Here is a 15081-nt window from a genome sequence, read left to right on the forward strand (position 1 = left end):
ATATAAGGCAGCCTTGATTTTATTGACTTTATTGGAATATCTGTCCTTTTTCCAGCCAATCAGCAAGCCAGCAAGTCAGTCAGTTAGTCAGTCAGTCAGTCAGTCAGTCACATAGCCAGTCAGCCTGCCAACCAGTCAATCTGCCAACCAGCCAGCCAGTCAGTCAGTCAGTCAGTTGCAATGCCAGCTAGCAAGCCAGCCAGTCAGCCATCCAGCCAACTTGCCAGCCAGTCAGTCAGTCAGCTTGTCAGTCAGTCAGTCAGTTACAATGCCAGCCAGCTAGCATGCCAGCCAGCTAGTCAGTCAGTCAGTCAGCTTGTCAGTCAGTCAGTCAGTCAGTTACAATGCCAGCCAGCTAGCATGCCAGCCAGCTAGTCAGTCAGTCAGTCAGCTTGTCAGTCAGTCAGTGAGTTACAATGCCAGCCAGCTAGCATGCCAGCCAGCCAGCTAGCATGCCAGTCAGCCAGTCAGCCAGCCAGCCAGTCACTCAGTCAGCCAGTCATGTGGGGTTTTCCTCTCTCTAATGACGTGAATATTTTTCCTTGGACGATTCACCAGGAAGTGGCCACAAAATAAACTTTCTATTTTAATGGGTCAGACATCTGGCATTGGCCATGACATCACTTGTGTGACATCATCACAGGGAACTCTGATGGTGTGCATATGAGGTGTGTATGACGGTGTGTGTGAGTCGTTTGTGTGTCTGTCTGTTGGACCAAGACATGTCATGCAAAGTCATGACGGTGCAAACAACTCAACCATGGTAACCTACTGGTTACCAAAGCAACTTGAGGGTCTGACTCACCATCATGTTGTGAATGTTGTTGGTGTTGTTGATGGTTATACCTCATATGTATACTGCAAATAAGGTTCTAATATAGAGTTGATTGTTCTGTGTGTTTCCCCTGTTCGGAGGTGTACAGGGCTGTTACTGGAAGGATCATTGCTCCATTCCTCCCTCTGCTGAACATTTGGTGTAACTTCACATCATCAAAATATTTATTACAGATATATAGTAATAATAAGCTCTCTTTCTCTCCTTTTCTCTCCCTCATTCTCTCTCTCTTTTTATCTCTCTGTCTCTTTCCTTCTTGCGCTCTTCTCTCTCAAAATCCCAATATTTCGATCTTGCTTTCATTCAAATAATCCATAATATATAAATTTTTCTTTTAAAGTTCACTTCCCTGATCTCCCTCTCATCGTGGAGATCAAAGGTGACTTCCTGCTACACTGTTGTTCTCAGCAAGACATCTCTGAGGGAGGGGTTCTCTATGAAAGAGGGAGGGCAACTGTTGCTCCTCAGATTCACTGTCCTGCATCCACACACACACACACACACACACACACACACTTCTGTGTCTTGAAATAGTGTGTGAGCTGTGTGAATGTGTCTGTCTAATGATGATGTTTACTATTATTATTATGACTAGCCATGTGTCTTGGACTCAGTGGGGTTTAGGTATTTGTGTGTGATGAATGTTTGACTGTGTGTGAGTGTGTGTGTGTGTGTGATGGATTGCTGCTCTTCGTCTGGTCGTCGAGGGAGACATAAGAGAGCATGGGCTGATGGGAGTCCAGCGACACTTGAGCCTCACCATTCCTCCTTGTCACGGTAGGGAGTGTGTGCGTGTGTGTCTGTGTGTGTGTGTGTGTCACGGTAGGGAGTGTGTGCGTGTGTATCTCTGCGTGTGTGTGTGTGTCTGTGTGTGTGTGTGTGTCACGGTAGGGAGTGTGTGCGTAAGTGTCTCTGCGTGTGCGTGTGTGTGTGTGTCTCTGTGTGTGTGTGTGTGTCACGGTAGGGAGTAGAGAGAAGCCCATTAAAACCAAATCTCCCACACAGGACAGTGACAGGGCGAGAGGGGCTGTAGAGAGGTAAAGGGTGAGAATGTAAGGAGAGGAGGAGGAGAGGATGGGATGGAGGGATGGAGAGGATGACTAAGTCTTTCTCCAGATGTGAGTTTCATGGAGGCGTCATGGTCTCTCACTTCCTCACAATCTGTACGTTCATCTCTCCCTTACTGATCCTATGTTTCCCTTTCTCTATCAGCACCATGTCTACCCTGCATCCCCTCTCCACTGTCATGTCTGCCAGTCTGTCTGTCTGTCTCTCACTCTTTGACAGATAAACAGACTGAGCTGAGGCACTGTGGTTCTCCAAGTCAGTGGGTTCTACTGAGAGTCCAGAGAGCAGGATCTTTCTGGTTCCAGCAGAACATCCTCTGGATTGCCTGCTTTATCATTCGTCTATACAGACCCGGTTCTGTTCCTCCCACACACACACACACACACACACAAACACACACACACACACACACACACTAGCCGCACACACACACACCAGCTGTAGGCTCAGGCCCAGCCACCCTCGAAGTGTAGAGGTCCCTGTATGTGTCTGTAAAGCTTTCTCCATAAACACAGCACCATAAATTACTCTTTGAGCCAACACACTTTGTTCTGCTCCTCAGTCTCTCAGAGTGTTTACACACTGTGTGTGTGTATGTGTGTATGTGTGTGTGTGTGTATGTGTGTGTGTGTGTGTGTGTGTATGTGTGTGTGTGTGTGCGTGCGTGCGTGTAGACAAGGAAATGTTGTTTTACCAGGCTTCTACTCAGCAGAAGAGAGGAAAACCATGCCTAATGTGTTACTGGACTATCACGTTGACACACACAAAACCGCATACACACACCTTCACAGCGGTCCAGTTTAGGACTTGGAGAGAGACATGGAGAGAGATAGAGTGGATAGAATCCTGAGAATAATTCTAAACTGGTTAATCTCTCTGACCTTCTAGCTGTGATGACCTCACGCACATGACTATCCAGAAGAGATGCAATGGAAACATCAGAGAAGAAGAAGTCTCTGGAGCAGAAGCAATGCTTCCTGCTGGAATAGACCAGACGAAGAGAGAGGAAGAGAAGGAAAGGAGGAGAGAAAAATTAAAAAGATTAAGGACTAAGGTGGAGTTAGAGGAGATAGACAACGGTCAGGATAGTGAGAGAAGGAAGACAGGGATGGAGAGAGGAGAAGGGGAAGAGAGAGACTAAGGGAGCGGGGTGTGTTGGCCGAGGTAGTTTTCTGCTCCACAGCTGTGTGTGTGTGTGTGTGTGTGTGTGTATGTCGAGGGGGATCCCAGACTGAAAAACGGTTTCCAAAAGCATTGGTGTCTATGTGACAAACTGCTTCCACATACACACACAAACCCAGAGATTTCTATGGTCCACATGTTCGCAATAAGATGCCTTTTGTTTGGATATGCATGTGTGAGTGTGTGTTGTGCCAGGATGTGCGTATGTCTTTTAGCATTATTATTCCTCATGACTAAATCATCTATTGACCACAACACACACATTGGAAAACTACTGGTAACATCCTTGTTTTCCTTGTGTGACAGCATTCATGCAGCGTCTGACTGACCTGAACACACACCTACACACTCTACCCCAAGGACACATGCTGACCCCCCAGAACACACACACGCACACACAGGCCAGACATGTCCCAGACCCAGCTCTATGACAGGTCTCAGGCTGATTCAGCTACCGGGTGGACGGAAGTTTGAATCAGGACCTCCTCACTCTCATTGCGTGCCAGACTGTGACTCAGGCGTGTGACGTGGAGAGCTGACCACACCAAGACCCATTTCACCATCCATGAGGATGGGAGACAAAGGAGAGGAAAGAGAGGGAGCGAATGAAAGGGCCTTTGAGTAAGTGATGGCGAGTGAAAGCGAGAAAGAGCAGAAGAAGTTGAGGGGAGGAGCTGGGCCTTCGGTCGTGACCGATCGGGCCTGTCTGATGTCTTTCCTCAGAGGCAGAGGACGAATGTGTGTGCGTGGGGGGGGGGGGGGTAAAGTAGCAGAGAAAAAGAAGAGGGTGGTTTCCCTTGCCTTCTCATTTTGCTGGAAGGGAGTCGTGAGGACACCCCCGCCCCTTCTCTCTCTCTCTCTCTCTCTCTCTCTCTCTCTCTCTCTCTCTCTCTCTCTCTCTCTCTCCCCCCCCCCCCCCAACCTCTCCACTTCACTTAGGGTTAGATACACACACATACTCCAGGCAGTGTGGAGTCATTCTAGCATGTAGCAGGTAGAGTAGAGCCAGACTGTCGGATCACATTATCCATCCTGGCATGATGCCTCAATCTACCTCCCCCTCTCTCTCGCCTTCCCTCCATCTCTCCTTGTCTCTCTCTCTCCCTCCCTTTCTCTCACAGTCATTCTCTCTTTTGGTCTTTCAGATTTCTCACGTCTCTTTCGGTTTAATTTTCAATTTGTCGTCTCCTTTCTTTTCTTTCCACTTCGGGAGGGGCTGGGAGACAAACAACAAAACACATAAAAAGTTCAAAGGAGTTTGTGGTGGTGTAGCTGCATATGAGTCATGCAGGGAGGCTGTTCCCCAGGTACAGCCCTGGTTCAGCCTCACCTCCTTCATGTGGCTGTGCAGCAGAATGCTGCACGATCCATCTCTACCTTCAAACACTGATGTCACAGAGATCATCTCACATGATTGACTCAGAGACGCCAATGATGTCGCCCCCGCCCCCTTTCAAAACCCCTGAAACGAAGCACACCTGTCAACCTAAAGAAGCAGGTTTTTTGTCGGGGGGGGGGGGGGGGGGGGGGGGGGGGGTTGAGGGGTGTTGAATCAAAGCCCTGTGGTTGATCTCTGTCAGTCCTTCGCTCTACGTCTGCTGACGCACAGACGTGGGCCTCAGAGGGGCTTAGCTGTGCAATCCTTCCTGCCAACTCGTTACTCTTTCATTTCATTCCTCTTCCTTAGTCTCTCTTTCGGTGCCGACTAACATGAGCCTGGCATCCCATAACAAGAGTCGTGTCACCATGGTGAGCAACGTCTCAAAACCCAAGAGAGTTCATTGGTTTGTGGTTCAAGGGTAGGGGAAAGGGACTGTGTGCAGACAACCACTCAGGAGGCTGGACGGCTCTAATGACACATCTGGCAGCAAAGACACCTGCATGTCCCTCCTCCTCTCTACCTTCCTCTGGGCTTGGTCGTCCGAGGAAAACTCATGTCTAAGGTGCTCTACAGAATGTTACGGTTCTAGAAAGAGACCCGAGGTGTAAGGTGAGGGAACAATGGCTACTGTGTCGGATGTAACCTTTCTCTCCACTACCCAGCCATGCAGTACAGGACACCAGGTCGCATGGATGCCAGGACAAGCACTCACACACACCCAGACGCAATCATTCTCACATCTGCTTCTCGTGTGTGTGTGTTTGAGTGTGTGTTTGTGTCAGCGCCCATTCAACCACAACACAGAATGTTCTCTAATCCCTACTTTGATGAGTTCTACACATCAAACAGTAAGACTTGATGAAGAACGCCCTTCTAACAGCTCACCACACACACACACACACACTATTAAAGATGGCTTAGTCAGAAATCAGTGCTGACGGTTGAACTGCTGTGGAGGATGAAAGGATGACGTCACAAAGCAGGTGCCGTCCTGGTTTAATGATGCCCATTTAAGGAGTGGTCAGCATGTTAGTTAGGAAGGTGGGCCTCACCACCTGTGGAGCATCGCAATGCTGATCACTCAGCAATACCACTTCAGTTCCAGAGTCAGAGCAGAGTCTGACCTCACAGACTCCTGTCCTCGCCTGCCCTCTGGCTGTGTGTGTGTGTGTGTGTGTGTGTGCGTTGTGTGTTTGCATTTGTGTGTGTGTGGGGGTTTGAATGCAAACCGTTGCCACCGTAAACACCCAACGGCCTACAGCAGGAGATGAATCAGCAGAAACACTGACTACGTTGGGTGGGCTTGTTTTATGAACCAGATAAAGGCGTTGGGCTGGCAACTCTAACACAAATACTCTAGTTCCAATAAACATTTGCTGAATGAGACATTAAAAGCCCATAAACACACACACACACACAAACATGTACACCCACACATGCACGCACAAACAGAAACAAACACACAGAAGCACATACACACACAACCCTACACACACAAATGGTTTAATTGATTCTATTAAGCCTGTTAGTTACTGTAGGAGCGGTTGCTCAGGTCATTAGACAAGCTCACTGTGTACCTTCAAGGCCGACCAAAAATAACAATAACAACTGCAAATAACTAGTTCATAGAGGGTTGAAGGTGGAGAAGCCAGATCTGGGTGTGGGACTGTGCTGTGAGACCTACAGTAGGACGATGGTTCTGGGTGTTTGTTTTCTGGGCAGCCTGTTTCCTGCTATGACGATAGAAACTTAATCACACACACACACACAAGCACACACAAATGGAAATATCCCAATAGTCAGCGTGTGTGAGAATAATGTGCAATACTTCCTGGAGTTGAATGTGCGTCTGTGTGGGGGGATGAAGGGATGGTGGGACGGAGGGAAGGTTAGAGGACTGTGGGGGCTCGGGGGGTTTGGAGAAAGACGACACGTTCAGCTCATGCCCAGCTTTCTTAAACATTCCACGCACCAAACCAGCTGACAGTGGACCAATGTTGGACTCTGAACAAGGAGGTCAGAACAGTCTACAAAATTAAAAACCAGAAAATCTGTTGAAACTTATAATCACGTCTGACTGAGAGAGAGAGACAGAGAGAGGGGGGGGGGGAGAAAGGGAGAGAGTGATGGAGGAAGACAGAGAGGGAAGAGAATGTTCTTGTCAACGCTACACGCTTACAGTAATTGAAGTTCACCAGTTCATTGCAGTGAGATGAATCGTCAGGTTTCTTTTACGACAGAACCCGCCAGGCTGTGCATGTGCTGTGCATCACAGTCTGTCTGAGGTCACAGTCCTTAAACAACCCTGCTAGTTCCTCACCCCTCTGTAACTTTCCAGTGTATCTCTACTTTTGTCACAGTGTATGGGAGGTGTATGTGTACAGCTTATATGTACTGTATGTGTGTATGATAAGTGTACATGCTGTATGTATGCCAGGTCAACATGCTGCATGTGCGTATGAGAGGTGAACATGTAGGTACTTTTCCTCCTCATCCAAGCTCCACCTCTGGGCCCAGGTTCAGGGGTCAGACAGCGAGTCTCTCCAGGCCAGCATCACTGGCACACAGCATCACAGCTCTGGGCAGGATCATCCAGGGACTCTGCTTCTATGCTGGATACCACTGACTTTCTTTCCTCCTTTCCTTCTCCTCTCCCCCTCAGTACTTCACCTGTCTCTTGTACCCCAATACTGTTCACCTTTCTTCTTTCCTTTTTTCTCTCTTCTTGAATGAATGAAAACCTTTATTGCCCTGAGGGGAATATGTTTTGCACCAACAGCTTGAAAACAGATACATTCAACACTGCAGACAGGACAGTACAGTGGACATAACATAATTATTATAAAGCACAGCGAGACAAGAAATGCAAGAATAAAATAATACAAAATACAACTGAAGGCATCACAGAAATAAATTAAGAAATAACTCAAGAATGTCAGCAGGTCCAGTACACTGTATAGTGCCAAGAAGGATAAAAAAGGATAAAAGGATAAAAAAGGGATAAAAACACTATCCGATTTGATTGAGCAGCTGAATACCTCTTGGAACAAAAGATGTGATGCCTCTGTTGGCATCCCGTGGCATCATGTACCTTCGTCCTGAAGGTGAGAGTTCATACTCAGACCACAGAGGGTGATGTGAATCGGAAGCAATCTTCTGGCCCAGATTCGCTTGCTCCCCCCTGCCTATTGCTGAGGCGTGTATTCTCCACCCACATCTCTCTTCCTTCCTTTCTCCTTCTGCTCCCCTTTTCTTGCTCTTCCAGGTCTAAGTTCTAAGTCCCCAGGGTTCTCATCAATCATCTATGTCCTGTGCTGACCACAATGTGTCTGCATCTGTGTGTGTGTGTGTGTGTGTGTGCGTGTGTTTGCGCAGTAACAGCTTCCCTCATCAGCTGTCAGCTCATAAATGTCACATCACATGTGGGATCTGTCAAACACACACAACCTTTATCCCTCCCCTCTCTCTCTCTTTCTACCATTCCCAAACATTCAGACACCTTGTTAAACATACACTCAGAAGCAAGAGAGAGACAGATTGACAGGAAAACGAATTTACACAAGGCCTTTGCACAAAACACATGGTCAGTGGAATAGAGAGAGAGAAAGAGAGAGACAAAGAGAGAGGGAGAGAGCGAGAGAGAGAAGGAAGGAGAGACGTGTCTACCAGGAGTCCTGGGACCCATCTAGTGCCATCCTTCCTCTCATCTCCCCTCCTCTCTCCTCTCCTCTCCATCTTAGTTTGTGCTGTAGATTCTCAGTCGCAGTCTTAGGAGACACAGGTTATTTATGACTCCTGTGTCCCCTGGGGGGGGCAGAGGATATGGACTGTATCTTTAACTGGACACCCAGGAGCATCCCTCTCCTGACTATAGCAGGGTGACATATGTGTGTTTTCACCCTTCGGAGATAGCAGTATGTTTAACATACGGCCGGACACAACAACAGGGAGTCCTTATACAAGAAAATACTTTTGACATCACACTTTATGGAAGTGTATGGAAAGCTCCACATGTGTGCGCGCTCACACATGCATGGTGACTGAACAACTGAGCAGAGGGAAAGCTGAACCAGACCATGCAGTCTGGTTCTATCAGGCCAGCTCAGAGAAATACGACTCAACATTTGACACACATAAACTGACAAATAAAGTTGTGTGAAAGTAATGGCTGGCTGTCTGTCTTCCTGCCATCTGTCAACGTGTACTCTCGGTAGAACACAGCACTGCACAAACACCTGGGAGGGCTCTCCCTCCCTCTCCTCTTTCGTCCATCCCTCTCTGTCCCCCCGCCCTGATTCTCACACAGTCATTTCCTCTTTTCTTCCCTTTCTCTCCGGGGTGCTTTCCTGTCTCTCTCTCTCTCTCCTTCTCCTACCTTTCTCTCTTTCACTTCTTATTACTTTACTTTCAGTCCTTTCCATTGATGGGCGTAAGAAAGAGAGAAGGAAAGAAAAAAAAGAAGAAAGAAGACTCACTGGGATGTCTGATGCAGTACCTTCCTCTCTCCCTCTTCTCCTCCTCCTCCTCTCTTCCTCTTCTCCTCCTCCTCCTATCCCAGTCCCTTCCTCTCTCCCTGTTCACCTCCTCCTCCTCTCTCCTTCTTCTCCTCCTCCTCCTATCCCAGTCCCTTTCTCTCTCCCTCTTCTCCTCCTCCTATCCCAGTCCCTTCCTTTCTCCCTCTTCACCTCCTCCTCCTCTCTCCCTCTTCACCTCCTCCTCCTATCCCAGTCCCTTCCTCTCTCCCTCTTCACCTCCTCCTCCTATACCAGGGGTACTACCTAGTGTCACCAACCTGACTGACTAAAGGACTGGCTGGGGGGGCTAGCCGACTGACTGATACGCTGACTGACTCTCTGGCTGGCTGACTCACTGGTTGGCCGACATGCTGGCTGACTGATGGGCTGGTAATTTGGCCTGTAGAGCATCACAATCTGAGATGGTTTCTAGTATTTAATTGTTTCATGAGATCACCATTACACAGGTTCCATCCCAGCATGTGAGTGTCCTGTCCTATCAGCTTCTCTGGTGGGTGGGCATATCTAATGTATTAGGGAATGTGTGTGTGCGTGTGTCTGACAAAGTGAGTGTGTTCGCACGAGTGCGCAAGTCTGTGCGTTACTTCAATTATTCCACATTACACTGTTTCCAGCCGAGGTTTCTCTTGTATCTCTCCTAGATAGGGTAGCTCAGGTGTCAAATAGTTTGAATAAACAAATCAGCACCTACTTCCTGGTTTGTGAGTGATGTATTCCTCTGTCCATTCCACCAGACCTGGGCAAATACTGCCACATACACAGGGTGTACTTGAATTAGGAATCAATTTGAATGCTCAGCCAAACCTAACCTTTATGTCTGCCTGTTTTATCAGTATGAATATTTTCCTTGGTTGAACGAGAGGGGTTGTTAGGTGGGGGTGTTATGATGTATTATGATGTAACTGCTCGTTATCTACAGGGTAGGGGTGAAGGGGTGCGAGGCAGATTCTGGTTTAGCTGTGTCTGTTATCGGTCAGGTAAAGGTGAGACCAGCCAGGTTGGTGTGACAAAAAACGAAGCATTTGCATGTGTCTTCGTCAGCTGTGGGAGGGAGGGGGGGGGGAGACAGACAGACTGATGCCCCTAGATTAGATACACAGTCAGCTCCTGGCTGGTTGGTCTGAGATGTAACATGGTGACATACAAGCAGAAGTCATTGAGTTGGTGGTCCATGTTAAGACAGGCTTCCTCTGGTCAAGAAAGAGCACGTCACTTCTAGTTGTTTCTTTGATGATGGCTGAGTAAAGACCACCTGGGGTCTCACAGGTGCATGGTGATTAGGTCATTTCCTGCCTGGGTGTCTGCTGGTGATGATGCATTTCTCCGTGTGTGTGTGGATCTCAGGTGTCTCCCAGTGCTAATACATTCTCCATAATGAGCCTCGCAGACAGCAGCATAGAGCAGTCTCTTCTCCAAGGACAGACACACACACACTCTTCAGTCTTCGCTGCCAACAAAACTCACTGCTCCAACACAACTGTTGATCTAATAACCAGTGTGTTCTGATTTATGGGTGCTGTGCTCCCTCTGTTGGATGCTTGGTGAAACAACAACTTAACAGATTTCCAGCCCCACCATTGTAAACCCCAAAATATCCTGACACCACCAGAAATACTTGAGACACCAATGAGCCTTCAAAATATGATTTAATTTACTGCATCGGCACTGATTAGAAGGGAGAACATAGCATGATTACGTCTCAGTCAAGAGAAGTCACTGTTCATCTGTAATTTACTGAACACGCCTCTGCTCAACTCCCCTTCAGGCACTGTGCACGTCACACACACATTTCACAGAGTCTATGAAAACATCAACAAACAGTTAAAACTGATAACAAAATCCCCCGTTTCTTTCCAGTTCTACAGCAGGTACAGATAATGTGTGCGGCTCGAAAGTACTCATACTACATTCATTCACAAGATATCTAAGAAATGTAGTAGAAAAAAAGGCATTAGTTTGACCAGCCACTTGATTGGAACCTGCGATATGTTAGTGGTCATTTACCGTAGGCGGGAGGGAGTAGGAAGTAGGGATTAGGGGGTAGGATGTAGGAGTAAGGGAGTCGCAGGTGGGTGAATTCATATGGGACGGATAGATAAACTGTTTATTCATGGATGCATCTCAACAGTCTATCCACGTTCCCTTGTGTCCTCAGTTTCCATCTCCTTCACTGCATGGCCAGAAAGAAAGAACTATGTAAAAAGGCTTTTTAGAGGAAGGAATCAAGGAAAGAGGACCAGCGACATCGAGGACAGACTGTTGACATTCACTCCAGGTCTGAACTAGACAGCTGATGTGCTGTTTGCAGGCTGGTTGTTCGTTAGGCTGGCTGTGTGGCCGGTTCTCAGAGCTTGGCCTTGGTCTGGAAGAAGCTCATGATGGCCTGCATGCACTCGTCAGACAGCCACCGCTCCACCAGACGCTCCACTTCCTGGTTGTTGACGTCGTAGAGTCTCTCCTTCTCCGTCTGACGAATCAGCTGCTTGGACAGGGCCAGAGACTGGAGGGGCGGAACAGGGGACAGGAAATAAATATGCGTGTGTTCACGTGTGTTTGTGTGTGTTTGTGGGCTTGTGTCGTACGTTTCTGGGCAGCTTGGCGTAGGCCTTGATCCTGGTCCAGACCTCGTTGTTGAAGCTGCTGTCAGGGAACACCTCGGTGACCAGGCCCTGGACACAAGCCTGGTGGGCTGACAGCTTCTTATTGAATAGCAGCATTTCACTGGCCTGGACACACAGTTTTGAGAGAAAAACATCAAATATTTGCACGTGAATGTAAAACAACATTACTCATGAAATGATTAGTGTACTGAACTGAAGTGTTAAGGAAGTACCTTGGCAACTCCCATCATCTTGGGGAAGGTGTAGGAGGAGCAGCCTTCTGGACTCTGTCCCAGCTGGCTAAACGGGGTGTGGAAGGTGGCCTGGGATAGGGAGGGGTGGGGGTCAGAGATAAAGAGTCATGGTCATTGGCTGTGATTCTAAGGTCTGTTCTTAGCCAGTGGGACGGTTTCTTCCTGTCAGAGTGTGGGAGGGAAAGGGAAGAGTCTCACCCTCTCCGTGGCGTAGACGATATCGAACAGCCCCAGTAACGTGACTGACACGCCTACCGCCGGTCCATTGATCACAGCTATCAGGGGCTTGGGGAAGTCAATGTAGGCCTTCACGTATGACCTGGGACACACATGCCATTTTAAGCTCTGTCTGAATTAGTCTGAAACGGGTTCATCCACACTTAAATACATCAATTGTCCATGAATCAGTTGATGAAGTCAAATCCATGGCTCCAGCCCTGCTGGCCTCCCTCCTCCTCCCTACCTCACCTGAGCAGTTCTCCAGCATCTTTAGCCATCTGCTCCATGCCTCCATCTGGGATTTTGGTGAAGTTGGACAGGTCGTTACCACTACAGAAGTAGTCTCCACTTCCTGGACCACAGAGGAGGGGCAAGGGTTAACCAGGAGCCATGACGAGTGCGTTTGTGTGTGGGAAGGAGGGAGGGATGTAGTTGAGGTTTTAGAGCTTTACCTGTGATGACTGTGAGGACAGAATCATCTTTGCCTGCCTGTTCCAGGGCCTTGATCTGCTCATTGTACATCTGAAAAGAGCAACAGAGGGCAGTATAGCTGGTTGCACACATACAGACACACACACATACACACACACACACACACTTGTACACATATACAGCCTTGTGCCATGCCGTTACCTCTACGGTGATGGCGTTCTTCTTCTCTGGTCTGTTGAGTTGGATGGTGGTAACGCCGTCCTGGGTGGAGACAAGCAGCGTGTTGTAGGTCACCGAGCTCCCAGCAGGCTGTGCGGCAACCTCGGCAGGGGCCTCGGCTGCCACCAGCGAGCCAATCAGATCCACGTACTGCTTCCTGGCTTCTTCCTGATTGGAGCAGAGGAGGATGTCCATAACACAATGCTGGTTTGGCTAATCAAAGCATGGGAGTGTGTGTGCGTGTGGACTGTAGTTACCGCTGAAATTGATCCTAAAGACTTCCAGGCATCCCATTTGACCTTGTTAACAAAGTCTAACATTCCTGGTTTAGGGGTGTTACAGGGTCCCTGGGTTGCCTGGGCAGAACGAACGAGGACGAGGGAGTGAGAAATACATGGGGGGAAAAGAGAGAGGGCATGTTTATAACCAGTTGGTTGTGGAAAGTGAATCAACATTCTGAATAATAACTGACGACATAGATCAGTTGGTGAGAAAACAATCGCAACCCCGTTGAGAAACCAGTCACAGTACCTGTTTGAAGAGAGCGTAGATCTGCAGTTTGACCTGGTTCCCTGGATCCTCTTTCAGGGTGCCCAGCTGGGTCTTGGCCAGGTTGAACTGTCCTACTGTGGCTGACATGGCTGATGTGGTATGGAGCTTCAGCCTGGGTAGCTGAGAGATCTGGACAGTCCTGCAGAAACAGGTAGACAGGTACTATAGACACTGGTACTTTAGTACTATGGAAGACTAACATTAGTTAGGTTGGGTCATAACAGCAAACTACAAAGCCTGTGTAATCTTAGTGAATACGTACAACAAAACTATAGTTTAATGAAATATGGTATTTAAATTGGACTGGACTGGTAGAATATCAGACAGTTAATCTGACCAAACAGTGTCTGGATTCATTTGTACAAAAGGTTACTGCTGATATCATGATTGTCACATCTATGCCAATGCCTTTTGCATAAACTTTTCTCTGGTTAGCTACTAGGTATTTATGTATAAACGAATGCCTTTCTCACTCAGTCAGAATGAATGTAGACCAAAGGTCACCGTCGATGTTATTAGTACTGTAGCGTTAGCTAGAGCTAGCTTGCTACGTTAGCGGTCTAATTCATAAAGTTTATGTTGTTGCTTTGTGTAACATTAAAGGAAACTGTTGTCTGTATGTTTTTGGCTAGAAATTGAAAACTATTTGTGTAAAAGGCAGTGCTTTATAATTAGCAAGCTCACAACTGATAGCTATCACCTTCATACCTATCACCTTCATTTACTCACAATTGCGAACGACCTGTCAGACCTGTCAATTGCGAACTGCAGCAGGCCAGCTCAAATTAGCCTAGACTAGCAACTTTGGCCATTAGCAGACTCTCGACAGCAAACGCCAAGCACATTATTATGACAATGTTGACAACAAGCGAGCTAAAACTAGCTAATCTAAAATGATTGGTGAGCATTAGCCTTCATGTTGCTAGTCTGTGATAGCTAGTGCTAGCAATGTTGTCAAACTTACCTGGCAAACCTGACAAAACGCCACGGTGCAAGTAAGTTAAAAGCTCCTGCCATGACAGGGAGGTACAAAGTTCAGCAGCTAGATACTTGGTTATTCAAACGGATTACTCCAACCCAGAGGTTGTGATCCAACCACCACATATGAAGAGAATTCGCTATTTACAATCAAGTCCCGCCCCCGTCCTCTGTTGTCCTTCGCCATTTGCTAAGGACATTATGAAGTCCCACCCATTACTAAAGGGATAGTGCTCCCAAAACACATAAAGTAACTTTGTCAAATTTAGGCCTTTTTTTGAGAAGTCTTAAAAATGAGTTTGTCAACGGAATGCATTCGTAATTGGGTGTGCTCAAGCCTTCGGCGAGAGCACACCTTTGATCTCTCACATATATATTATTTATTATTGTTTATTTTCGCCCCCCTAAGGATCAGTCAATATTTGGACTACATAGACAACCTAGGTGTCAAAAGTTTATATAAGGTAGCGTTTATGATTGTTCTTCATCACTCTTGCGAACGACCTGTGGCTAGCACCTCCTTCGTTATGACTGATCACGAAGTACTTTGTTAATTCTTAATTTGTACAAGAAAAATAAATTTATTGAAACCGCCATCTCTTGACTATTCAAATCTACACAGTGCCACTAGAAATTTTCCATTACATTTTAAATCTATGTAATCTTTATAAATAATATACAGAAATATCAGTTGTAAAAATGTCATTAAAAAACGGACCCCTGTGCAACCGACGCAAGCAAGCACATCCTACAATTTCCCCAGAAATTGTACCCTCTCTAGTTGCAATACATTTTTAGTACGCTAGTCCGAGTCTTCACGGGTTAT

At 47.3% G+C, this 15081-nt stretch overlaps 1 protein-coding gene across 1 annotated transcript; it reads right to left on the bottom strand.

Annotated features, from left to right (window-relative positions):
- Positions 1-10628: 10628 nt before the first annotated feature.
- eci2 (enoyl-CoA delta isomerase 2) lies at positions 10629-14378 on the bottom strand. The gene is made up of 10 exons (XM_067251635.1): positions 14242-14378; positions 13257-13416; positions 12983-13081; positions 12708-12893; positions 12527-12596; positions 12324-12426; positions 12054-12174; positions 11835-11924; positions 11584-11727; positions 10629-11501 (listed from the first exon to the last, which is right to left on the bottom strand). The coding sequence occupies exons 1-10, from the start codon at positions 14292-14294 to the stop codon at positions 11346-11348; spliced, it is 1182 nt and encodes a 393-aa protein (XP_067107736.1). The 5' UTR covers positions 14295-14378; the 3' UTR covers positions 10629-11345.
- Positions 14379-15081: the final 703 nt, after the last annotated feature.

The sequence above is a fragment of the Osmerus mordax genome, chromosome 15 (genome assembly GCF_038355195.1).
Source record: "Osmerus mordax isolate fOsmMor3 chromosome 15, fOsmMor3.pri, whole genome shotgun sequence".
Lineage (NCBI taxonomy): Eukaryota > Metazoa > Chordata > Actinopteri > Osmeriformes > Osmeridae > Osmerus > Osmerus mordax.

Bases quoted from the DNA above. Each gene is read 5' to 3' on its own strand.
- eci2 (XM_067251635.1), bottom strand. From the start codon at position 14,294: ATGGCAGGAGCTTTTAACTTACTTGCACCGTGGCGTTTTGTCAGGTTT. The intron at 13,417-14,241 runs GTAAGTTTGACA...CTGTTTCTGCAG, and splicing joins CGTTTTGTCAGGTTTGCCAG to GACTGTCCAGATCTCTCAGC. The intron at 12,597-12,707 runs GTAACGGCATGG...TGCTCTTTTCAG, and splicing joins AGAACGCCATCACCGTAGAG to ATGTACAATGAGCAGATCAA.